Here is a 27,795-nt window from a genome sequence, read left to right on the forward strand (position 1 = left end):
ATTAGATTTTATCCGTGTACAGTGAATCAAAAATATTTTTTTTAGTTATTTGTGGAAAACTTTTAGTGCATACTATTTAAGTTTTAATTAACTCCCCACCTGGATAATATCCGTTGAGGAGGTGTTCCATAATTGGAAGGACATACATATAGAAGAAGAAGATTTGAATTTTAGGCAAATTTAAGAAACTCTGTTAGCGAGATTGTCTTGTCAACATTTAGGAGTAAACGCTATTCAGTTTTAAAATCAGCAATAACCTTCATGGAATTTTTACGATTCGTATACGATTTGCATTAGTGATCATTAGTGATACTGTTCGGGGATACGAGAGTGTGTTTTATTCTAGATTGATATTCTGGTGTTTGGTTGAACCCCTAGATGGCGCTGTAGGGTAAACCGGAATAAGGTTTTGTTTACACACGAGAAACTTGACAATTATTATAATATATCCCTCAAGATTTGTACTGTCATACTTTTTAAGGGGTATATGTTAGTAGGTAATGTCCTCCAGTATTCTATATGGTTTGAAAGTGTCCCATTATTTCAATGAAATCTTCAGGAAGGTGTAAATTAATGGAAAAAAAAGACTGCCATCATAATCAGAATATTTTCTAGTTAAAACGTCTGCTAAAGCCAGTTGGGGTATTTGTTAATTATTATGATTTTTGAAGTTCTCACTGGAAGGTTTGAAAGCAAAATTCAATTGGCTTATCAGATGTCATAACATTATTTGGACTAGATTTATTAAAGTCAACCTGATGACTCCCTAATCCGTTAAATATGAACACTTAACATACATACACGCCATTCATTAAAACACCATTTACCAATAAAAAAACAAGTATCAAGACAAAAGTACAAACGAGAAATACACAACAACATTTCAAATAGAAGTTAATTATCCTCATTCTTCTGCAATAAAAATATATTCATTCATTTAAAAGTATTAAATTTAAACTTATTTTTCAATTAAACTGAATTTGATACAAACACATATTTTATCTAAAGTTTATTTTAATATATTTCTTATCTTTATTTTAAAAAATATTTATCATCATCTCATAAATTCGTATCTAAAGTTCTTATAAATTATGTAAAAGAAAAAACAGTAAACAACACAATCTACAATTCATAGGCCTAGTTTGTTCACTTTATATAAATTGTGGTAGGCCGAGTTTATTATAGTCTGAGTTTATAATAGTCAGAGTTTGTGATAGGCCGAGTTTCTTTTAGGCCGACTTATCCAGCAGCTAAACTGATGACGGTGGTCACTCAGTGGTAGAACATATTTATTTACCTTGAGTGCATTCAAAATCTTAGCATCTACGTAGGGCCTCATATTTGGACTACTCAAAGAATAGCAGGTCCAGGATTTTGAAAAAAGGGGTCCCAAAACTAGACAATGTTTGGATTGAGACAAGTAAAAGGTATATACATTAACCATATATTTAGCACTATAAAAGGGGTGCTGCTCCCCCCCTTTCCGCCTTTGCATAGAGGCCTAGTCGCTATGTTGATCTAGATAATCTTAACATGCTAAAATGGTGTTGGATTGATATTTCTATCAACACATTTTTATACGCTACATGTAGCTACATTAGACATACCATATTATTCAACATAAATAGAATTATTTAAGGCAAACATTGAAGATGCTTTTGAATTTTTGAGTGTTCCTAAAGTTGCTCTAATAAACAGATTGATATATATATATATTTTTTTCTTTTTAGAAACTATTTTAAAAACATGTTAGATTAAAGATGTAGCAGAAATGGAAGATGGAAAAACTTAAGGAAGCAGCTGAGTATGCAGAGGTATGTTAAAATATTCAGGGGCTATAAGATCCAGGTAGGGAGGTTACTATGTTTTTACCTCCCAACTTTTTGGCAATTTTTTTTTATTGAAAATGAAAGAGGACACTGACTAACTTCTAAACTATTAGACTATAAAAAAGTATACATTATATCAGATCAGTATTATCTATACTAGTTGGTCTATTTTAAATATTTTGTGAAATGAGCTACTAAAGCTTATTTTATATTTTGTAAAGCATTTTAAAATATACTTATGTTTAGGGGACTTAGTGACTATTGGTTGACTAGGATTGCAAGAATTCTGGCTGAAGGTTGGCAGTTTCCTCATGGTATTCTGGTTTCTTCTACCAATAAAAACTGGCTGATATGATGCAGTAAAGAGTGCCGAAAGTAGTGTTAAACACCAACTATCAATTAATCAATACTTACTTTTACAAAACATATTACCTTTAGTCAACACACAAAACCATTGTTGATTTGAGAGCAGTTTTTAATACAGCTGTATTACTTTTTTTTATCCACTTTGTAAATATTTTTCAGTACATTATTCAGAAGGTTAAACAGAATCCAGGAGCCTTTGTTAATCCAGATATACCACCAGGCAGTAAGGGGTAATGTATTTTATGAAATAATGTTAAATGTTACAAAAAATGCATACCTGAATTGACCACATTTCTTTTTGATGTAAAAAAAAAATTGTATTTAATAGAGGTACAGAGGTTGGATACTTATGGAAAAATAATCGAGGCAATTAGTTCATAAACAGATTTAGTGTAAAGACGTCATACACAGTGCGGTAAAAGCATGACCTTGTGAATTATGTTTGTTGTTTTTCCTCCTACTAGAGCAATTGGATAGCAACATCAGCTATTTAGATAACACAAATATTACAATTAATTTTGTATAAAATGTAGGCTTCTCATATCTGAAGGCCTTCATCCCTGAAGATATGAGACGACTCAGCTGATTTATTTAGAAGTAATAAATAATTGTTTTATCTTTTCTTTTGTTCTTAAAAGAGCAATTTAATAATTTCTGATAAAACAGGAATAGTGTCATTATCTCAAATTTACCAGATGCAGTAACCACTGTCACAAGATTTTTGTAGTTATGGATTTGGAATGAAATGTTGATTGCTTACTTTTTTCTGTCATCAAATTGATACCTTATCACTGCTTTTGTATGGCAATATGAATTGCTGTACTATCTTGTCTTTTTTGGTTTAATTGCCAAAACCTGAACTTTTTGCTGATAAATGATAGCACATCTATGTACATGAAAAAAAACACTGCTGGACTTAACCTATTAACCTATATAAATCCTTGGAAAGCTGTTTTCTGTCAAACTTACCGCTGTAAATTAGATAGCATGTGAAAACAGCCTTTTTTAAATACTGCTATTGTAAAAATGTTCCCTAATTTTTTTGACTAGTTTTAACTTTATTAATGCCATATTCATTTCAGAGATTCTATTATGGGATTGAGTGTGTTTTTAAAAACCAGGGTTTTATTGACATGATATGTATATGACCAACGCTTTTCTTTTTGTTATACAGAAAATCAATTCATCAGAAATTATCAGATTTATATTTAGAAGAGAAAGCTAAAGACACGGATGACTCTGTAAGTCAAACAAATAAACTTGTTATTTACTGAAGTACTGTCATTCATTATTTGTTGTTGGATACTAATTTCGTGGATTTCTTGGGTATATGTGAACCACAAAATTATATGTTCAACAAAGTACAATTTTTTATAAGGTTTGTATGGAGACTGTGACAAAATCATGAAAATTCAATTTTCTTCAAGCCACAAAAATTGGTACCCACAGAAATAAAAGACTTCCCAGGAATCGTAAAATTATTTTTCCATAGCAACATTTTCCTAAAGAAATTTCTATTGATAATCATTCACAGTTATCACATTTGTAATTATACCAAATCTCCTGATTTTTTATTACCTAAAACAGGATGTCCTATTAATATATGGCCATTGTTTCTTAAACTGATTTGTTTTTTCCAGAAATAGTTTTAAAAGGATAGGCCTAATACTTTTAAAAATTTCCATAAAAATTGATAAATACTATGTAAAACATCAGTTTGGTAAATCACTTTTTGAAAAGCATCTCATGCATAAATAGAAATCCAGAATATGTATGAACATTTTTTTCCAATTCATTTTTATAATTATCATGCAGTTTTAGAAACAAGATGATGATGATGTATGGCTGCTTAACGTCCAGCGGCAAATTAATAAGCATATTCAGGACGAGAACATGTTAATGTTATATGAATATTAACCCTGCTTTGTACTAGACCGACACACTGAGCTGGATTTTTAACGTGCTTGTTTGGGTTTAGTTGGTTAGTACTTCGCTTGTGTAAATAGAATACGTTTGAACAGTTCTAATTGCTTTTAATGACTCTACTTGCTTGTATGACTACAATAACATAATAAACGTGTTGAGGTACAAAGGTAACGTTAGTTACAGTCCGTGAAAGAATAGCGGCAAAATACTTGACACTGGGGGCGCTGAGAAGTGAAAATGATAAAAATTCTTAATAAATACATAGATATCGCAAATATTCACAGTTGAACTTAAGTCGATGTATGTAGAAAATAAAAATCATTTGAAAAATTAAAGTCTGTATAAGTATAAAATTAAGACATCAACTGGCGAATCTATTCCCTGGCGTCCTTCTTCGATTTACGTTCTTAGGTGTCAAGTGTTGATTGAAACAAATCGCAAGAAACCTCTATCGGGTATAACTTTGAAATTGGACGATTTGTATGTCCATTGTTTGTACGCAAATTCACTGCTCTAACGAGTCCATCCTTGCCAACCAATAGTTCATCTACAATGGCTAGCTTCCAATTAATTCTAGGCGAATCTTCATGTATTTGAACCACATCACCAACTTTGATAGTCTGATTATTGTGTCCTAAAGTCGTGTGGTATTCCCTTAATGATGTAAGATATTCATTTTTCCATCTTCATCGAAAATGTTGAATAATGTTGTGCTGATCCTGTAGACGTTGATTCAAGTTGTTATGTGTACTTGGTTCAAAATTAATCAAATTGTTCATGTTTGTAGACGGATACGGTAAACATCTTATTCTCCGGCCACAAAGAAGATGAGAAGGTGTCAATGGTTCAGGTTCGTTGACATCTGATGACACGTACGTGATTGGTCGGTCGTTCAATATAGATTCAATCTCAGTGATGACTGTCTGTAATGTTTCCATGCGTATACATTTACTCCCTATTACTTTCTTTAAAGTTGTTTTGGTTAGTCCGATCATACGCTCCCAGAATCCTCCGTAACAAGGTGCTCCTTTTGGAATAAATTTCCATTCTGTTCCTTGATCTTGTATTTTTTCTAATAAAGATTGCGAATTCGTTAGCCGTTGAATTTCATTACTGGCGGCTATGTAAGTTGATGCATTGTCTGAAATCATTGTTTTTGGTAACGATCTACGACTTACAAATCTTCTGAAGGCTAAAATAAAAGACTCCTCTGTCAAGTTTGAAACGATCTCTAAATGTACGGCTCTAGTAGAGGCGCAAGTAAATAAACAGATGTAAACTTTAGCTCTAGAGTTGTCGGAATCTTTTACATAAAGTGGTCCTGCAAAGTCTACGCCTGTCACGGTAAATGGAAATGTACCTTGAACTCTATCTACTGGTAGTGGTGGCGGGTCCGGTTTCTGATAAGCCTTCCCTATTACTTTACGGCAAGTGACACATTTGCGTAATACTGCATTGACGCATTGACGAATTCTCGAAATCCAATATGTCTGACGTAATAAAGTCACTGTACTAGTTACTCCTCCGTGAAGTTGTTTCACATGTGCATCTTTTATAACCAAAGTTGTGAAACTATGTTTTGTTGGCAACAAATATGGAAATTTAGCGGTTTCGCTCAAAGGTGCATTGTTAATTCTGCCACCGCATCTCCAAATGTTCTGATCGTCTTTATAAAGTTTCAACTGTTTTAATATTGAAGGACTTTTAGTCGAATTGATGTGATGAAATGAATTATCCTGAGTGCTCTTGATCCATAATAATGTTGAATGGTTAATTTCCTCTACCGTAAGGGCTGATGTGTTCCTTTGATTCTTTTGTAGTTTACAATTCTTGATAAATCTTAGTATATATGCGGTAATTCTCAAAAGTCTTCTTAAACTACTGAACTGGTCTAAATTAATAATCCGGTGAAGTCCCGATTCTTCATTCTGATTCTGTGTTGATGTGAGTAGTGACAAATTTAGCTCAATGTCATATTCAGCATTTGTTAGCAATGCCATTTTGTTTCCGTTCCAAGTAGGCCATTCAGTTTCGTTGATAATCCACTTCGGTCCTTGTGTCCATAATTTGTTGTTCAGAAATTTATCTGCAGATGTGCCTCTAGTTCGTAAATCTGCAGGGTTCATGTCCGTTGGACAATATTTCCATCGCTGATTTTTAACCAGTTCTTTGATTTCAGTCACTCGGTTAGCAATAAATTTCTTCAGTGGTTTCATCGACGCAATCCATGATAAAACAATTTGGCTATCGGACCAAAATGTTACTTCCATGTCTCCTAAATTTTCCAGTAAATGATTAGCTAGCCTCGCTCCTGTTAATGCTCCCATTAATTCAAGTCTTGGCAATGTTATTTGCTTTAAAGGGGCCACTCTGTTTTTGGCCATAACCAGCGTTGATTGATCTCCGCCCACAATGTAGGCGCATGCTCCGTATGCACTTTGGCTAGCATCGGTAAATACATGTAGTTTCCTTACCTTGGTGTTGATATTTGCAGATGATTCATTGGTGAAATAAAATCTCGGTATTTCAAGTGTGACTGCTTGTTGTAAGTCCTCCAATAAAGCGTACCATTTACTCTTTATATCATCTGGTAAGAGCTCATCCCAGTCAAATTTCCTCTCCCATATAGTCTGCATCAAAATCTTAGCTTGGACGGTGATTGGGCTTAATACTCCTAACGGGTCAAATATCCTTGACGACTGTTGAAGAATTTCTCTCTTGGTAACATATTTCTCCTTATCAATTTTAATGCTGTTTTGAAACGATATCGTATCAGTTTCAGTGTTCCATCGAAGTCCCAAAATTTTAATAGTTTTGTCCTTGTCCATGCAGTCCTCCGACTCTGCCATATTGCGCAGTTTCCTATTGTTTGATGTCCAAGACCTAAGATTAAATCCTCCTTTGGATAAAAGTTGACATGATTCTTTATAAAATGATAATAAATTCTCCTCGCTATGAAAGCTCGACAAAACGTTGTCCACATACAGGTCTCTCTTCAATGCTCTAGCAGTATCTGACAAATTATTTTTCAGATGTTTCATGATTGTGGCATTCAACATGAATGGAGAACAAGTTGTTCCGAAAAGAACTACTCGGAAACGATAGGTGATTAGTGGACTAGTAGGGTCGCTCGAATCGCTCAACCAAAGAAATCTTGTTACATCTCGGTCTTCTTCGTCTAATTGAATATGTAAAAACGCCTTCTCGATATCCGTTGTTACTGCGAACTTGTGTAGTCTGAATCTTGTGATAATTCCTGTCAAATCATTTATAAGTGGTGGAACTGACATGAGACAATCATTCAAGCTGGCTTTGTCTGGTGATTCTCTACAGTTACAATCGTGAACTATGCGTATTGGTGTTGTTGTTGAGTCTTTTTTAACAGCATGATGTGGAATGTAATGAATTCTTGTACTTCTGTCGGTTTCCTCATTAACCTTCTCAACAAATCCACGCTTTTCTTGATCTTTAATTATACTTCCGTATATTTTTAGCGTGTCTTGGTCCTTACTGAGCTTGTTTATTAAATTTTCAGTACGACGTTTTGTTATATTGTAGTTAGTTGGTAAGTCCTGAAAATCGTCTTTCCACGGTAATTTGGCAATATATCGATTATCTTTGTACATAATACTAGATTTCTGATATGTTTCATAAAAATGTATGTCTGTCTGTGTTGACTCATCGTCTGCTGTAACTCCCATGGATTCCAGTTTCCAAAAACGCTCTAAATCAATCTCCTCCTTCTTATGTTGTACCAAAGTATTCATCATTGAAGCTGCAACTGTATTACCTGTTGTGTTGTTCATCGGTCCCGATAATAAATACCCAATTTTTGATTTCACAGCTGTTGGACCATTTCCGCGGATTATATTGTTTTCAACAATGTCCCAATAATAGTCTGCGCCTATTAACAAAGAAATCTCAAATTTATCGTCTTCACATACAGGGTGTGCTAATCTTAAACCTTTTAAATACGGAAGTTTCGATGCTTCGTAATTCATTCGGTTCTGAAGAGGGGCAGCTATTGTGGGTACAATAAGCACCTCCATTGGTATTCTTTCTCCTAGTTGGGTTTCCAACTCAATAACGGCTTTATCAAGGTTACGCACGTTCCTGTTTGCGTCTCCAAATGCAGCTAGACTGACTGTGGTGGTTCCCTTTGTTGTAATTTGTAATTTTGTAGCTAAATTTTCTGAAATGAAAGATTTCTGTGAGCCTTCGTCTAGCAGTATATTTGCGGATACGGTCTGGTTTCCTGTCCAAACTGGTGAAATTGCTGTTTTCAGTAGTACATCAGTTCTAGATTGCATGGGCAATGTTGACGAAGTGTAAAATATACATGTGTTACTATTTCCCTCTTCAATATCAACTGTATTTACAGATGCGGTTGTCTGCTCATCGTGTAATTTTGTCTTGTCTTTATTACATAGGCTTGTGTGATGTTTGTTATTACATTTACAGCATTTAAATTTAGAACGGCATTCTGAAACTTTATGATTTCCGTGACAATTGAAACAAAGGTTTTTCTGTTTAACTATGGTAAAGCGTTTTTCGTGGTCTACAATGTTTGTACAATCTACTGACAAATGCGACTGTTTGCAATATACACATGGTTTAGTTGTCAATCGTGTATTCATGGTCTTGATCTGATACCCCCTAAATTGTTGTTTATTTGTGCTTGTCTTAGGAACGGCTCCCGTGTGAAAAGACGCAGTTGATGTCATATTATCGGACATACATGTATTAACATTACCAGCCTCTTGTACATACATCTCTTTTGCTAAAGCTTCATGCAGCGATATTATATCCCAGCTATTTTTTCCGTGTTCCCGTGTTAAGTTTTTCCTCATTTCTGCGGGTAGTTTCCCGAAAATTATGGGTACAAGAAGGGATCCATATGTATCTTGCGTCTGACCTAGGGATTCAAGTCCCCTGATATTCGATTCCAATCTGTCATAAAATGACTTAATACTACTGAGGGTAAATGAAGGACTTGGTAAATCAAGAAGATTTTGCATGTGTGCGTTGATAATTTTCTATTGTTGACCGTAACGCTCATTCAGTAAATTAATTGCTTGATCATAGTTTGCGTTGGTTAGGGCTAACCCTGTAATACACTGTGCTGCTTCGTAATGGAGTTGTGAATTTAAATAACTTAACTTTTGTATGTTTGTAAGAGCAGGGTTCTGGTGTACGGTTGATTCAAACGAATCCCAAAATGTCTGCCAGTGTAAAATATCTCCCGAAAATGAAGGCAAGTCTAACTTTGGTAGTCTATGATAGAAATTCGGAGAAGGGTTATAAGTTGCGTTTGCTCCGTGATTAACAAAAGTGCTTTGAATAGCATCCTGTGTCTGATTTGTGTTGTGATTAATATTGCTTGTTGTTGGAAGTGTTGAAATATGTGCTGCTGGACCTTGATTTAAAAAATCACTCACCGTAGGTTTTAGAACGCTAGCTCCTGAGTTTGATGTAATGTCCTTGAATTTGTGAATTGACACTTCCAAATGTAAATTGAATTCATCACTATCCAAAATTTCCTGTTCTATATCTTCGACTTCTGTTCCATCTAGAATTTGTGTGTCCAAAGTTTCGAGTAAGTTCCTCTTCTTCATCAGAGTGTCTGTGGCTGCCGAAAGTTCTTGATTCTCGATTTCATTTTCTGAAATTTTCTGGTTAGTTCTATTGATTAGTCTTGTGACGGCGCTTCTGTGTCCACCACGAATTGCTTTCAGCTTCTCCATGAGTCACGGCACCAATGTTTGGGTTTAGTTGGTTAGTACTTTGCTTGTGTAAATAGAATACGTGTGAACAGTTCTAATTGCTTTTAATGACTCTACTTGCTTGTATGACTACAATAACGTAATAAATGTGTTGACGTTACAAAGGTAACGTTAGTTACAGTCCGTGAAAGAATAGCGGCAAAATACTTGACAGTGCTAGTTCACAAGGTAACAGTCCGCAGGAAGACATATTATTCCGACTCCGAGCCAACCAGTCTTTGCTCTTACTCCTTAATGCCGCGTGCTTAGTGGAAAAGCAGCAAATACCAATTTTAAAGTCTTTGGTTTGACCCGGTTGGAGATTGAACCACCGACCTAAAAGCACTAGAGGCGAACATGCTACCACGAGACCATCGAGGCGGTAGAAACAAGAAATTGAGTAACAGATGTTTAAAACTTGTCATGTTGATCTCAGTGAGAACAGGAAATGCTCAATTTACTACTTGAATATTTTTTGAATTTAATAAAAATTCACATACTTGTACTGAAGTAACATCAAATGTAAAATTAAAAAAAAAACAAGTATATTATTTACAAATAAACTAATGTTTTCAGTACCTCAATTGAAATATATACCAATAGTTGAAACAACAGGTAAATTCTTACGTTTCAGTTACCTGTGATTCTTGTTTTTATCTTCTTAGGGCCAGCTCCATGCTTCACGTCTTTTAGGAAAGTTGGTAAAGCGTGATAAATTAGAATGTTTGGTGTTAAATCTGTTTGCTGGAAATGAAGGGTATTCGTTGATGATCAAAGGAAGAAATGGAATAGAGGCAGAAACACTTAAATTACCATATGAGGTATGTCTTTGTTAGATTGAGAATTTTATGTTATGTAAAAGAAAGTATTTTTCCAGAGACTTGCTGCAATTAATGCAGTTCTGTTAACTAGGTTTCCAACAGAAATATATTTATCAATTTTAGGTTGTATCGTTTTTGTGTTTCCATGCAAATATTTGAGAACCATTCAGTCAATGCTTATCACATTGAGGATCTTAGAAATCTTGTGTGATACAATGTGTACAGTATAAAGTATGATACACTTACTTTGGTTAAATTTTATAAATATTAAATTGCCTTTATAGGTAGATAAAAGAAGTGTTTCAAATATTATATTCTAGATATCTCTAGGACGAATAATATTGATTTATTGAATGCACTTTGATACTGAATTGTTTGTCAAAAGAGTATTTAATTTAGTATTTTTTATGTTACTAATATTTGTATTTTTTCAGGCTTCAGAGTTTCTGGAATATGTAGATTCTTCAGAAGTAAGTCTTGTTGTAAAATTCAAGTACCCAGTGTAGTATGTGTGGGTTATTTGTCTAACATTTTTGTAAGGGTGCATTGATCCATAAACTACAAGATCCTCATCTGTCTTCCTACTTTCAAATGAAAAGAACAATTTTTACATTACTTTTTCATAACAATGATAACATCATTCAAAGGTAAAACCACAAGTTTCAAGGGATATGAAAGCTGTTTTATTATTTTTAGTGTTTTTACCTACAGTAAGGTTTTGATTATGATTGTAAAACAAATAAACCATTGTTTTAGCAATTACACAGATATTTCTTTTAATCTGTCAATATTAACCTCAAAGTATGTTCCATACACACAATAATATTTTGGTATCAATTGCATATGAATAAACATGATAAAGATATTTATCAATATCAAAGTCAATTTTTTTTTACATTATCTAGAATTTTTTTTTTAGCTTTTGCAGCTGATTTGGTTTTTCACCGAAGTTTAATTTATTATATGTATATGCACTTTGCAGAATAAAAAAGGTACGATTAATTCTTATACAAGCAATAAAATAAGAGACATACTAAACAAAAACTGGTACCTGACTAGGTAGAATGGCTGCACCAGTAAAATAATTAATGTTTCATACAAGGAGATATAAAGAACAAATACAATTTTAAAATACAATTTTACAGCCATGTTTCAGAAGGCCCTGGCCCCAACTAAAAAATTTAAAGTCAGTAATTTCCTTTTTTTAATCATTGGACAGTAAAATTAGATACAATCTCCAAATCTTAAATTCAATACAGTTGCCATCTAAATTATATACATACATGGACTTAAAATTTCTTTATTCCAGCTTCCACCATTCCTTGTAGATTTACTTGAAAGAGCACAGGTACATTTAGAAATAAGAAATATTATGCTGTTGAATCAAAGCAAATAGAAATTGCAAATGTGTCATAAAGATGTTGAGAGGGATATGTTGAGCATGTTTTGAATTAGTCTTAAACTCATGAAAATCATGCTTGAAACATTAATATAGTAGAGGTAATATTGTGTCTTCATTGGGTAAACATGTTGTTAAAGTGTTCATTTCCTATTCCATTCATATTTCTTAACCGTAAAACACTTTACATTTCATTGTACAAAACAATGGAGAAATTTGTTCAAAAGAGGAAATTTGCATCATGAGATCAGAAGTACTTTGAAATGGTTCTGATCAAGTTGTTATATAAATTGTAACCTTTCATAGTTTTGCACCCTTCTGTAAACCAGATTCAAACTACCATTTGAAATTATTTTGCAGTAAAGAATATATAGTTTTACTGGTTTTCATGCTATTTTTGAAATGGGGAAAATGAAACTATTTATTCTAAATTTGTACCTCTATTGAAGGTAAATGTGTTCTACAGTGGCAGTGTGATACTAGAAGTTCGTGATTACCGTAGAGCTAATGATGGGAGATATGATACAGATTATGTATTATTGAAGCCTACATCACAGGTAAGTTTGGTTTGTTCCACATTGCAAATGTTTGTCCTATCTGCAGAGTACAGTGATATAAATGGCTTGAAGAAAGGGGACATAACTATGAGTTCAAGAACAATTTTAAAAGTTCATTAACGGTTTGCTTTTGCAACTATACCTATTTGTATAGAGCTATATTTTGATCTATTATTATGAATTTATATTTATTGACTAGTGCAAAAGTTTCACAGAGCACTTACTGTGTGTCTTTGTAAAAACCAGGTATAAATTTGAACAGAACAGACCTAATGCAAATTAATTTTTTTCAGTCTTTGTTGGCTGATATTTATAACCTAAGCAGTGATGGACATAGATGGACACAAGATGATCTGTTTACATTAGAAAGTCAGTTGCTATTGGCAACAGAAGAGCCAATATGTTTGGATCCATCTCCCGCTGTTCATCTTGTTGCCAATAGACTCCAATATGAAAAAAAAGTTCTTGATACTCCAATGATTAAAAGGTAAAGAAAATTGTTAGTCGGACCACTGGCTTTTATGATTTAATATTGAATAACGTTATATCAAAAACTGGCTATTATGATTTTGAAAAAGGATATTATTCTTTTTGCCAAAATCAGATGAATAAGTATACTGACAGTTTGATATGAATGTCCAAAATGTCTACAAGTATACTATTCATTTACATATTTTACAAATTGAATTTACTTTTCACCCAATTTTAATAATTTAGAGGAAGCTTTATAACAAGGTAGAGATCTATAAAAAGGTATGCAACAAAATTAATAGTTCATTTAACAACAAAAAAGACAAATTGACAATTAAGAGATGATGTTCAAGCTTGCATAAGTGCAAAATACAATAATCTGACCTTTACAACTGATTTTTGTCGAGCCTGCGACTTTTGTCGCAGAAAGCTCGACATAGGGATAGCGATCCGGCGGCGGCGGCGGCGTTAGCTAACTTCTTAAAAGCTTTATATTTTAGAAGATGGAAGACCTGGATGCTTCATACTTTGTATATGGATGCCTCATGTTACGAAGTTTCCGTCAGTCACATGTCCAATGTCCTTGACCTCATTTTCATGGTTCAGTGACTACTTGAAAAAAAAGTTCAGATTTTTTGTAATGTTAAATTCTCTCTTATTATAAGTAATAGGATAACTATATTTGGTATGTGCGTACCTTGCAAGGTCCTCATGCCCGTCAGACAGTTTTCACTTGACCTCGACCTCATTTCATGGATCAGTGAACAAGGTTAAGTTTTGGTGGTCAAGTCCATATCTCAGATACTATAAGCAATAGGTCTAGTATATTCGGTGTATGGAAGGACTGTAAGGTGTACATGTCCAACTGGCAGGTGTCATCTGACCTTGACCTCATTTTCATGGTTCAGTGGTTATAGTTAAGTTTTTGTGTTTTGGTCTGTTTTTCTTATACTGTATGCAATAGGTCTACTATATTTGGTGTATGGAATAATTGTAAGGTGTGCATGTCTAGCTGGCAGGTGTCATCTGACCTTGACCTCATTTTCATGGTTCAGTGGTCAAAGTTAAGTTTTTGAGTTTTGGTCTTTCTTTCTAATACTGCATGCAATAGGTCAGCTATATTTGGTCACGTGTATGGAATGATTGTAAGGTGTACATGTCTAGCTGGCAGGTGTCATCTTACCTTGACCTCATTTTCATGGTTCAGTGGTCAAAGTTAAGTTTTTGAGTTTTGGTCTTTTTTCCTAATACTATATGCAATAGTTCAACTATATCTGGTGTATGGAAATATTTTATGATCTATATGTCAGTTACGCAGGTTTTATTTGACCTTGACCTCATTTTCAAGGTTCATTGCTCAGTGTTAATTTTTTGTGTTTTCGTCTGTTTTTCTTAAACTATAAGCAATAGGTCAACTATATTTGTTGTATGGAAGAATTGTTAGCTGTACATGCCTGCCTAGCATGGTTCATCTGACCTTGACCTCATTTTCATGGTTCATTGGTCAATGTTTAGTTTACTTGGTTAATGTTAAGTTTATGTGACAGTTGTAATAAAGCTTTATATTTAGGACTATCAACATAATATCAATGATTAGTAAAGAAGGCGAGACATTTCAGCGTGTGCACTCTTGTTTTCTTCTCTTTGATGTTATATAGATATTTATGTAAGTTAAGAACATTTTAGGTATCATATTATGCTAATTGTTTGTGCTTTTTCAGATCTGTTAAAAAATTTACACAAGCAGCAATTAACAGAAAACGAAAATTTGAGCAAGCTGAAGCGCCAAAAGAATTACGTCTTTATGACTTTGTACACAAGAAACGTGTGAGGTCACATCCACATGTCAACCTGAAGGTTGGAAAAGCTGTATGTAGTTTGCATGTTAATATTGTATATCTCTTCTCATATTTCTATCTTTATCTATGTACAACAAGACAATACCAAGGGGTTATGCTAAAACAGAAATTATAGAAAAACAAGAGAGATATCAAGAGCAAAGGAAAAGGTTCGGATGGCAAACATAAGTCCCAAGAACATTTCAAAGAAAAATAAAGATCAAACAACAAGAACCCTTCTAAAAAGGGATGAGATCTAATAAATTTGACACTCCTAATATAAAATGAGGAGATGTGGTGTGGTTGCCAATTAGGCAACTATCCATCAGAGGTCAAATTATGTGAATTTAAGCAATTATAGGTCACCGTACAGCTTTCAACAATGAGCAAAACCCATATCTTATAGTCAGCTATAAAAGGCACTAACATGACATAATGTAAAACAATTCAAACAAAAAAATCGACGGCCTGATTTATGACAAAACAACTAAGGCTATTATGGAAAAAGCACACCACTATGTGAAGATGTAAGATGATTAGATGTATGGGTAGATTGGCCAATGGTTGAATGCATTGGTGGGAATCTTCTTGATAATTAGATGGAACTGATAATTAAGTTATTTTATAAAACAAAGTGTAGAATTTCATGGCAATTTATTTTTCTGACATGCATCAGAGTTTGTTGTTCGCTTTAATAGTTCTAGACTTTTTTGATTGGATTATACATATTCTTACCATGACTCTACACACGTGGCTGTACTCAATAAAGCTCAAAGTACTGGGTCCTATTTAGTTTAGGAACATCAGCTTTAGACCACTATGGTTTGAACTGAAAATTTATAAGTTTTTCTTTTCTTATTCCTTTTCTTTTACTTCTGTTTTCTATGTATTGGTAACATAAGTTCATACAGGAAATAGAAAATAGTTATGACCATGTGCATGTATTGTTGTTTCTAACAGGCCATAATCTTGCCGGCAAAATGACGATTTAAGTCGCCAAAGAATTTTGAAATCGCTAAATCTCGCCAGCCGACTGACTTCATGGCTAAGTCAAATCGCTATGAAAATCGGTAAAAGGGAGACAACTTGTGAATTCCAAGTCTCCCAGGTAAAAAAAAAAAGGTGACTGACAAGGAAAATCAATATTTTCGAAACACCCAGGACTAATACTGTCGACGATCAAATTAAATAAATACAACGGCGACTTTGAACATCCTTGGATATAACATTCAAAACTATTCAAACGGAAAACTGACTGTCTGTTAAAGTTATCATTTTACAATGATTTTTATCTGAGGATGTTGCGTAATCACTCAGCTGGTTTGTTTTATTTTTATTTATTACAAGTCGATCAAATTGTACTATTTGGTGGGTTAAGGGTGGGAATTAACGTAGATTTATTATATTCATTGAATAAAAATTGAAATATAAAAGGTAGAAAGACAGCTGATGGATAATGTGATTGCAAACATACGACACTCGACCAGCTGTGATCAGCAGTGGATTTTTTTTTCACAACAATTTCGTTGATAGGGAAGATATCTTTGAAAAATGATAGAAATTAGTTCTGTATTGGTTAATTAATATGTGATTGACAGATATTTTCATTTATAGGCTTACAATCTTTAACGAGAATCTCAATTTACAATTACATGTAACATGATGTCCTAGACATTCAATAATGTTTTACAAAATAATGACATTCCATGAAAATCTTGTCACATATTTCTCAGGAACTACAAATCTCACCATCTTCAAAAAATTTATCAGTCTTCATGTGAACATGCTATACAATATGATGCGGTTTTGGATTTATTGACCCCCAGCTTCATGTTTACTGATTACTTATATGTAATGGCTATGCAAGAAATTTTTGTAGCATTTTTATAGGGAACTACATGTACAAATAGTAGCTTTCTGAAATTTGTTATCATGCTTAGTGTCAATATACTTAACTGTGTGATGCTTTTTCAGATGCATCGCTCATCAACTTTCTGTTAAATGAATACTTACATGTATATATTCTAACATTGCATTTTTCTTGGGAACTACAAATAACAGCTTCCCAAAATTTGTTATCATGCCTCTTGAGAACATGCTTTACTGCTTATCAGCTTCCTGCTTGTTGAATCTACTCAGCTTAACTTGTTATTTCTTTTTTTCAGCATGTTGACATGTGGAAACAAAAGTTAGTTCAGCTATCTACACCAGAAACTGTGGAGGTATGTTTGTATTGCAGACACATTTTATTTTGTTTTCTCATTACTTCTTTGTAAAAGGTTTATATTCTCTTTAAATAATTTTATTTCTATTTATTATTTTAATTAATTTAGTATATAAATATTTATTATAAAAAGTTATTCAACTTTTTTATTCTTTATACAGAAGTCAAGTGTTTGTGAGCTTTTGTTTTCTGACTGTTCATTGTGAAAAAAGGTCAATAAAGATAAGATGCCCAGACTGGTCAAACAATTGTTATCAATTTCAACAAGAATGCATACTAGCACTCGTAATTAGAAATACAAAAACAAGAAGAAGGTGTCTGACAGATCTGAAAAGCCCACACAAGTTTCATTTCATCATTTTTGAGGTGTTGACCAAATATGAAGTCATTCTGTTTAGTTGTATTGGAGAAATATGTAACGAAATATTTTAAGCTCATTCAACATATTGAAAAATTCTAAGAATCGGCTATCGATATCACTATCATTCCTGTAAATTGTACTAGTTACCATGCACTATGATTCCATATTTTTCATTTCAGGTTGAGAAGTATGCAACAGTAATGGAGTCACCAGATAATGTAGCTGATAATGATTTGGTAATTGTTCAATTATTCATTGGTTTAAAATTCATTTTATTAAACAGCAATCACTTAAAGCTTGCAGTCAAAAACAATGTGACAGATATGTATTTTTACGTTATCGTCCAGTTAAGTCAAGAGGAATAAAATTGTATTGCTTACAGTGATTTCCTGTAATTTTTGTCTCGCCTGCCATGAAATTTCCAGAATGTGAGACAAAGGGATGCTAATCCTGCAACAGTGGCTTAAACTAGTTATTTAACTTTTATCAGACCTTGACCTAATTTTCATGGGTCATTTGTCAATGTTATGTTTTTGTGTCACCTTCGACTTTAGTCTAAAAAGCGAGACATAGCGATCCTACATTCCGTCGGCATCGTCGTCGTCGGTGGCGTCCACAAATATTCACTCTGTGGTTAAAGTTTTTGAAATTTTAATAACTTTCTTAAACTATCCTGAATTTCTACCAAACTTGGACAGAAGCTTGTTTATGATCATAAGATAGTATCCAGAAGTAAATTTTGTAAAAATAAAATTCCATTTTTTCCGTATTTTACTTATAAATGGACTTAGTTTTTCTGACGGGAAATATTACATTCACTCTGTGGTTAAAGTTTTTAAAATTTTAATAACTTTCTTAAACTATCCTGGGTTTGTACCAAACTTGGACAGAAGCTTGTTTATGATCATAAGATAGTATCTAGAAGTAAATTTTGTAAAAAAATAAATCCATTTTTTCCGTATTTTACTTTTAAATGGACTTAGATTTTCTGCCAGGAAACAACATATTCACTCTGTGGTTAAAGTTTTTAAAATTTTAATAACTTTCTTATACTATTTTGGATTTGAACCAAACTTGGACAGAAGCTTGTTTATGATCAAATGCTAGTATCTAGAAGGAAATTTTGTTTTCTTCCAGTTAACATTACATTCAGTCTGTAGTTAAAGTTTTTAAACATTTATTAGATTCATAAACTCTCCTGGATTTTTACCAAACTTGGACAGAAGCTTCTTACAATCAGAAGATAGTATCAAGAGGAATATTTTTATTGATTTACTACCTCATTTTTGTTGAGCATGCGATTAACAGAAAAGTAGGCGAGACACTGGGTTCTGCGGAACCCTTACAAATTTTTCATGGTAAAATCTGTTTCTCCAATACTTTAAGCAGTAGGTCAATTATATTTGTTTTATGAAAGACTTACAACATAATCATGATCAGAAAAGCAGGCTAGATGTGCACTCTTATTTTAAATACAGACATAGTATATAGGTCAGGTCTTGGTAGTTACACCATTGACTGTTTGTAACCATGTAGTAATCTCACAATTAATTAGAACCTATTAGAACTATAGTGTGATCATGTCAGCTTGTAATATGGATTTAAATATCTTACTAATTATGTAAACACAAATTGAACTAACTGGTTGCAGAAAAAATGGTTGTATGAGTTTTGGTTCAAGTTTCCAAGAAGTATATAATATATAATATATAAAAGAGGGAGGGTAATCAAAAACCTTAAGTTAAAGAAAAACAGACTAAGCCGTGGACAAAAAGAAAATGATTAAAGACAACGGTTTACACACAAAAATTACACAGAAAACTAAAGATTGTGCAATGCATTTCTCAAAATAGGGGTGAACTCAGGTGATCTGTAATGGTAGCAATTCCTACTCCACTAATGGTACCTGTCTTCTTGCTCTCTAATAAACACATTTGATTTTTTGGGAAATGTGATTTTAACATATATATAGCTAGGATTTAATGAATTCAATTTTATTGAAGGATCTTGTAGAAGAGCAGATGTTAGAAAGGGGAACAAATCAAGAAAAGAAATTATTGGCCAAACTATCTATATTAAAACGTAAATCTGATCATGTATATTATGGAGAATTATACATAGATCATGATCATAAAGAAGGTTCTCATGGTTCATCTTGTACGTAAGTATAAGTATTTTTGATCAAAGAGAACATTTTGGAGATTTTCACCTATCTTTCTTTTTAGATTTCATCAGAAACCAAAATTCTTTTCATTAAATCTTATTCTCTTTTATTGAAAAATGGAAAGAATTGCATCTTTCTAGTCCATTTAACTATTTACTTATTAATCAATAACCATTTGTAATTTCAGCTTCATGTTGGGATCAAAGGGCAATGTTGACAAGTGAGTACAGATTAACCATTGGTATTAGTATTACTGTAAGACATATCACCTAACAGGTTTTTACTTACCTTGCATACATAGCAGTTCTAAATTCACTGGGAACATGTTCTCATTTACAGAATATTTTACCTGGACACGTCTTTATGTAAATTAACGTATGTATTTTTCCACACATGAGATTTTTTAGTTACAATAAAGATACAATGTAGCTAACATTTTGAAGCAACAAGAGTTGTTTTTTATAGATTCAAAACAAAATACAAAATTGAAAACTTATAAGTGTATCTCTACTATATAAAGTAAGGAATTTTATATAAATTCCACACTGCACTTCCAAAGTATATATAGTAGAAAATAAGTTGGTATCTAAGTGTCTTAAACCTTGACAACATTTTTTTCAAAGGGTATGAAATATTTTGATAAATTTGGTGCCATATTTGATTAAGACTACACCTTTTAAACTTAACCACTCTTCCCTTTGTAATACTCTGTTTTTATTTGAGCCTGTTTTTAATTGAGCCTGTATGCACTATTGTAGATACCTTCAGCATTTTTATTTGAGCCTGTTTTTGATTGAGTCTGTATTCACTATTGTAGATACCTTCAGCAGTTTAAGGAAATCTTCACAGAAGAAGGTAGATTAGCTGTAAAAATAACGAAACAGATTCCTGGTCAGCCTGCTGTTATAGAGTACACCCAGACATCATCTACCAGTTCTGGAATAACTAATATAAGTGCTTCAGCTGTCTTAGGGACACACCATCCTAGCTCTAGTGCTGCAGGGGTTAGTTTACTTTTAACACTGATTTTTATAGTTAATACTAAAGATACACCAAACCCACTGGTTCATAAGGGAGATAAGCTTGATTATGGTTTGAAAGAACTCAATGTGTTAAACTGTGTTCGATTTTCTAAAGTTTTTATTTTGAATTGGTTTCAATCCAGATTAGACAGGCGTTTTATAAGTGTGTCAATCAGTCAACTTTTCTGTTTTAAAACATATTTCATCTTTTATTGAGACTCCTTTGTAGCCTCTAGTTACTCATGGTGTAATACCACCAAATTGTAGTGTCACATCCAGTTTCATACGAAAAAGGGTAGAAAAAAATTCTCCCTTGAATTTTTGATGGGTGTAGGAAATAATCCTACATTTCATTGCAGTAAAAAATTTCTGAGCCATAAACATATTTCTTGGGTGTTTCAAAGCACCCTTCTTTTTCATTTGGTGTTTCTATAAAACATTTTTGAAACTTGAGGTGACATGGTTACTAAAGCTTGTAAACAGGAAAAAAAAGGGTGCAAATTTGATTGGTTTACTTCTGGTGATGGTTATTATCTTATATGCAATGAAATGTTATGTGAAATTTTCACTGTAGTACTGGACAGGGTACAACTTTACTCATGCCAAGTAGTTCTTTATCAATGCATTTAAATTTCTAATAAAAGTATTAGATTACATATGGTAAGGACGAAAGGTTTGATTGTATAGTCACAGGAAAATGACCTTCAATTTAACATTGTGTGATTGTATAGTCAGGCCGAGAAAAAAAAAATCTGTGTTTCCGGTAACCCGACCGACCCTGTTTTTTTAGCCCCGACCCTAATTTTTTTATTGGATCTTCAAAAAAAAAAGGTATCAATCGACCCTGTTTTTGACACAGGCTTCTGTTAATCGACATAATTATTTATCTAACTTGCTTCTACTGGCACAGAAAGCCAGTAAAACATTTTATTTATGTCAAAAGGTATTCGAAATAGGTTAAAATCCAAGAAATTTGCACAGCAGGTGCTTCAAAAACATTGCAAATGGCCGCACTTCCGGTATATGAAACTAATTACGGACCCGAACTTGGAAAAACCATGATAATTTTCCGGATTTCGTTTACAATGTCAAAAAAAAAAAAAAAAAAAAAAAAAAAAAAATCTGACCTACCGACCCTATTTTTCAAAATGATGTTACCGGAAACACAGATATTTTTTTTTTAGGCCTCACAGGAAAATGACCTTCAATTTAACATTGTGTGATTGTATAGTCACAGGTAAATGACCTTCAATTTAACATTGATAGATTGTATTGTCACAGGAAAATGACATTCAATGTAACATTGTGTGATTGTATAGTCACAGGAAAATGACCTTCAATGTAGCTTTGTGTGATTGTTTAGTCACAGCAAAATGACCTTCTATGTAACATTGTGTGATTGTATAGTCACAGAAAAATGACCTTCAATTTAACATTGTGTGATTGTACAGTCACAGGTAAATGACCTTCAATTTAACATTGTGTGATTATACAAATACAAATATTTTATTAGCACAAACTCATCAACAATAAATAGTTAAGGCTCATAGTATATTAATTACATAGTTGATCATACATAATAAGTATTGCAAATAATGACTATATTAATATGTAATATTATAAACAATGATTATGAATTAGACATATTGACAATTTTATAGAATTTGTTCTGCTTTACGCAGGTTCAGACTGTCTGAAATGAAAGAGGAAGTCAATTTTAGGATTGTGTATGAATTATTATTTAATAAAAAGATTACATTATTTTCATTTTTTTGAAATTTTGTAGGATCAACGATTATATTTGAAACTTTTTGGTAAAATATGGCCCTTTTAGTTGAGTATTTGTATAGTCACAGGAAAACGACCTTCAATTTAACATTGTGTGATTGTATAGTCACTGAAAAATGACCTTCAATTTAACATTGTGTGATTGTATAGTCACAGGTAAATGACCTTCAATTTAACATTGTGTGATTGTATAGCCACTGGAAAATGACCTTCAATTTAACATTTTGTGTGATTGTATAGTCACAGTTAAAAGACCTTCAAATTAACATTGTGTGATTGTAGGTAGAACATGCTGCTGCTCCAGGTTTACTGATGGCCAAGAGAAATGTACCAATACAATTATCACTTACCCTGGCTCCTGCTGGTTTGTAACTTTATAATTCTTGTTCATTTACAAACATGCTTCTCGAAATGTAAAGGTACTACTTTTTTTCAAGTAGAATGGATAAAGTAATTGTAAGATATGTATGTTTTATTGAACATATAACAAGTATTTTAGTAAAGGGCTTTGTTTCGAAGTTTGAACCTTAAAAAGCCAGTTAAGTTTTGGCAATGTTCATTTCTTGTGTTACTAAGCCTTCCACGATGCATTTAAATGGATAATGAAATGTTTGTAAAAGTCAAGTTTCACAATAAAATGCCTACCAGGAACACAGCAAAAAATGATACACACACAGACATTTCCTGATATGCAGTTTCAGATCTATTAATAGTAAATTTTTCATAGCAAAATTGTTTTGCAGTTAGAATTTAATATCTGTTCAAGTCTCTTTTACAGAATAAGTAATTGCTTTGAAAATACCATTTATTTACCAGTAATTTGTTCATTCATTTCATTAAATAGGAACAAATGCACAAACAGGGAACCAGTTACAACTTAACATACAGAAACAAACTGTTAGTACTCAGTCTCAAATGTTTTCTCAGAGAAACAAATTTTCTACAGCACCCAGTTCTCAGAGGTAAATATATAACAAACCGTTAGTACTCAGTCTCAAATGTTTGCTCAGAGAAACTAATTTTTACAGCACCCAGTTTTAAGAGGTAAATATAAAACAAACCATTAGTACTCAGTCTGAGATGTTTGCTCAGAGAAACAAAATTTCTACAGCATCAATATATTTCATTTTAAACACCTTTAGAATTGCTAAAAAGTAAAAAATAAAACTCAAATTGTTTGATGGACATGGAATTCCTTTTATAAAACTATATAAGGATGCAAAACATCCAGATCTGTACTTTTATTTTGTAAGGATAATAAAATCCTTTAAGGCGAAGTATACGTAATATAATTACTCTACAGAATTTTTTTATATTTTACATGTGGATTCTGCTTGTGAAATTACATCAGAATATAAAATAAAAAAAGGGGGTAACCTTTTTCGTTTTTCAGATACAAGCTGTTAAAACTAACAGCATGATTCGCCAGAAATACAAAGGATATATAGGGAAAATCATAAAAAACCTCAGATATTTTTACTTTATCATGATTTTCTAATTCGTTGGTCAACAGAATTTTTTTTTAAATTCGAAATGCCATTCAAAAATAAATGACGAATCCATCGGTGCAAAGAAAGTCCTTAGCAACCATGCTAGTTTTCAAGCTATATTCTCTTGAAGTTTGATTTTTAGCAAAAAATTATAAAATATTCGGCAACGTTATTGATGTCTGCTGTAACGTCACCACAAATTCTACTCTATAACGCTATTATACCCATTGTACTGTACAGTATTGTCATACAAATCGTGAGTGTGTGTAACACATTTTTCTAAGTATTGGAAATGCTAAAAAAAGTAAAAGCGTAATCGGTGATAATGATACAAACTGAAAAATGTTTAAGGATATTTCTGCTGCCAAAATAATGTAAATTGGCAAATAAATATACTTCAAGTGAAAGAAAGTTACTGTATAGACTTTAACTCCATCTTTTCTTGATTAGACAGGGTTCCACATCTTTTTTTTGAAATATTTGTATTGTTCTAATAATTTTAAATAAAATATCGAGTTGTCCAGATTAGTACAGAATGATTCTATACATATTTGAAAAATTCGGTTATAATATTGGGATCTCTTCTTTTCATCCTCACAATTCCGGCACTATGTGTGGTATTGGGTACACAACCCATTCTATTTGTCAAGTTCACACACGTGCACGTGATTCTACAATTTTACTTGAAAATTTCCTGTCTCGATTGCTTTCCCTTTTTTTATCTACACGACAAGGCATTATACATGGTATAATGTTTGCTGGAGATTCATTAACAGAGGAAATAATTTCTTGTACCATTATTTCTTAAGTTTCCACATGTACGACTCATAAAAAATAAGAAATCTGCAAATGCATATTATCTTGAGAATGGCTGTAATAAGGTCAAAAGAAGGACCCGTATATGAATTTCAGCAAAATAAAACAGATCGGAGTTTTTATATAACTTCCCGTTGCATAGATCACTGCCTGTGTTATGCCTTAGCATTGCGTATATTGTAATGCTAAAGCCGTATTGTTAAGTCTAAGTCTAACGCTTTGTATATTATAGTTATATGCTGTAAATGTGCTGGTGTCATGATATAAATGTACTGGTGTCATGATTTAAATTTACTGGTGTCATGAAAAAAATGTATGTATGTAATGTTATACGAATGTACGTATGTAATCCTATGTAATGATATACAAATGTACATATGTAATGCTATACGAATGTACGTATGTAATGCTATACGAATGTACCAAGGGCGATGTTATGAGAATGTAATCATCCAGTATGATGCTAAAAAATGTTTCTAGTGTAAATTCATTAGATTGTATCCAGTACAATGTAAGGAGACCACTTCTAAGCAAGGATCGAATCTCACAAACTCGGCAATAAAATCAGGACCTCTAGAAAGTTCGGAGAGCCGACAACCTTGCTTCGGAAGTTGGCAAGGAGACTGTTCATAATGTAATGCTATACGAGTTTACCTTGCATATTGTGCCTGTATCTAATGTAAATAAATTGGGTTTTAAATGTGATATAAAAATAAGGAGATGTGGTATCATTGCAAATTGGACAACTATTTGCCACAGTTTAAGGTAGATCTATCGGGTGTATTTTTTTCTGAGCGTCCTTTCTGGTCTTGTTGCAAAATTACTTATTTGTTTTACAAATAGTTTACCAAGTATCATTCAATATACAACAAAATACCTACAACTTGAAATTTAAAGATTGAACTATCAATATTTTTTTTTCAAGAAAATTAGGCCCCTGACCCCATTTTTTTTTTTTTATATATAAATATATTTCAGAAGTATTAATTAACGAAATTATCTCTTGGAATTTTAGACAATTCTTTGGTTTAATGTTTCTTCAATAAGGAAAACTTAATTTTCCCCTTTATAAACAAAATAAAATACCCTAAATGTGGTTAATTTCAATGTATTGTTACGAAAAAACAAGGTCCGCGATCCCCAGTTTTTATATTGAAATTTGAAATTACTTTGACCGAAAAGTCTTTTACAGAAGCTTACGAAACATTTATCGCCGAAAATTTTGACACCCCAGCTGCCTTATTGAATGAAGTGGATATAAGCAATTATAATAGGCAACCATAAGGCCATCAACCATGAGAAAATCCCTAACGTTTAGTCGGTTATAAAAGGCCCGACATAGTAACATTATTTTCTTCACCCTCTCCCTTCTTCCCTATACCTTATACTCTATAATTCTATAATACTAGTAATCTTCAATATTGAGACTTGAGAAGAAAAAATTACTTCAAAATTGTATTCTCTACTTCTGAATAATACACAACAGAACAACACAAGAATGCAAATTTCGCTATCCTTTCAAAATTGGAATTTGATCAAGAAAAAAACTGCATGTTCTATTTTAACATACATGTGTAGTTTCAGTTTCAACCATGGTTCTAAATTTAGATTTTACTTTCCCAAAAAATTGCGGACAGAATAGAAGACACCTGTTTATTTTCTGCTCCTTGAGAACTGAGATTTGGATGAGATAGATGATTTACTTATTCTGAGATAAATGTCACAGTGCTAAATTCTTAGTTTCTGTGTAATGTTTTGTAGACAGAATCTGATTTTTTTGTTCGTCTTTTTTTCTGTAAGCTTTGTCCTTCCACTTATGTATACATGTTAAAAATGTTTCACTTGTGGTCGATTACCCTTTAGTATCGTTTATACTTTTCACACAAATATAAATTATCCTAAAATTTTCAATTGCTTAAAAAACGGGACATGCCAACGCCTTTCTAGTTCAACATACATATTTACATGCAATTTACCGGCAAATATTCGTTACCTTCAAGATTACGCTACACTGACACTGTGAATTTCATTCAAATAATATTGTGGGGTCAATTCTGGATTGATTTTAAGGAGTATGATACGACTAGAAGCAGAATTGTCACTAGTTTATTTGTTTATTTTTAATTTCTGTTGAAATAAATACGAGCGGTATTATGTACCAGCTCCTGCGTGAGGCTAAAACAAAAACAGTTGCAGACTAACACACAATAGGATACTAAGATTTCTGATTGGAGTCAGCTAATTTCATTGAAATTTTGACATAGCACAGGAATACTTGTTTGGGTTCATGATAGACCGCACAAAGTCATTAAAATGATGATTTCTCTTTCATGTGCCCATTTCCCATTCTTGGAGTAGGGGAGATAACTTGCGTAACTAACGACGCACGTTTTGTATCACGAATTCCGCTAGAGGGCGTGCAATTACGTATACTTCGCCTTAAATGAAAATAAAACTTTATATATTTAGTGCCTTATAAACACTTTTATGGATTTACCTTCATCAGGAACACTCTCAAACCCAAACATTTGAAAGTCAGGGTTGTATATGTAGAAAACCAAAAGGGATCTAACATGTCTAAAGAGAATAGTCTAATCCATCTCATGTCAACTTTGCCTTTAAGTTAGTTATTTAATCATTTTTATGCCCCTGCCGTAGCGGAGGGGGCATTCAGTTTTACCCTTGTTTAATTTTTCAACAGGAAATTTGTGAATAAGTTAGTCTTATTTTTTACAGTTTTTGCCCATTGAAGCGACTTCTGAATATAGCCTCTCCACACTGATACTTGATCTTCTCCTTCTGTCTGTTTACTTTAATTAAATACTTATCAGAAAGTTGTCAGGGGCTGCTACTAAGGCCAGAGAATCTATTAGAGTTTCATTTGGGTTTTGTCTTGATGTATTATCAATACAGCCTTTCCAACTTGATTTTTATGAAAAATAGAAACGAAAAGTTTTACTG

The 27,795-nt window shown here is 32.7% G+C and overlaps 1 protein-coding gene across 3 annotated transcripts in view; it reads left to right on the forward strand.

Annotated features, from left to right (window-relative positions):
* Window positions 1-378: 378 nt before the first annotated feature.
* Window positions 379-27,795, forward strand: part of LOC127714475 (transcription factor SPT20 homolog) — a 38,983-nt gene continuing 11,566 nt past the window's right edge. The window contains exons 1-17 of one of the 3 annotated variants that reach the window (XM_052220529.1): window positions 379-497; window positions 1,731-1,814; window positions 2,355-2,425; window positions 3,370-3,436; window positions 10,549-10,704; window positions 11,139-11,174; window positions 12,014-12,052; window positions 12,553-12,660; window positions 12,954-13,147; window positions 14,853-15,000; window positions 17,135-17,191; window positions 17,734-17,790; window positions 19,558-19,715; window positions 19,906-19,938; window positions 20,536-20,722; window positions 22,811-22,892; window positions 23,373-23,490. In XM_052220529.1, coding sequence (XP_052076489.1) covers window positions 1,779-1,814; window positions 2,355-2,425; window positions 3,370-3,436; window positions 10,549-10,704; window positions 11,139-11,174; window positions 12,014-12,052; window positions 12,553-12,660; window positions 12,954-13,147; window positions 14,853-15,000; window positions 17,135-17,191; window positions 17,734-17,790; window positions 19,558-19,715; window positions 19,906-19,938; window positions 20,536-20,722; window positions 22,811-22,892; window positions 23,373-23,490 — 1,547 coding nt within the window. In that variant the 5' untranslated portion in view covers window positions 379-497; window positions 1,731-1,778. The remainder of the gene's footprint in view (window positions 498-1,730; window positions 1,815-2,354; window positions 2,426-3,369; window positions 3,437-10,548; window positions 10,705-11,138; window positions 11,175-12,013; window positions 12,053-12,552; window positions 12,661-12,953; window positions 13,148-14,852; window positions 15,001-17,134; window positions 17,192-17,733; window positions 17,791-19,557; window positions 19,716-19,905; window positions 19,939-20,535; window positions 20,723-22,810; window positions 22,893-23,372; window positions 23,491-27,795) is intronic. The other 2 variants (XM_052220532.1, XM_052220531.1) reach the window with 2 other exon arrangements.

This window comes from Mytilus californianus, unplaced genomic scaffold, assembly GCF_021869535.1.
Source record: "Mytilus californianus isolate M0D057914Y unplaced genomic scaffold, xbMytCali1.0.p SCAF_9, whole genome shotgun sequence".
In the NCBI taxonomy this organism is placed as follows: Eukaryota; Metazoa; Mollusca; class Bivalvia; order Mytilida; family Mytilidae; genus Mytilus; species Mytilus californianus.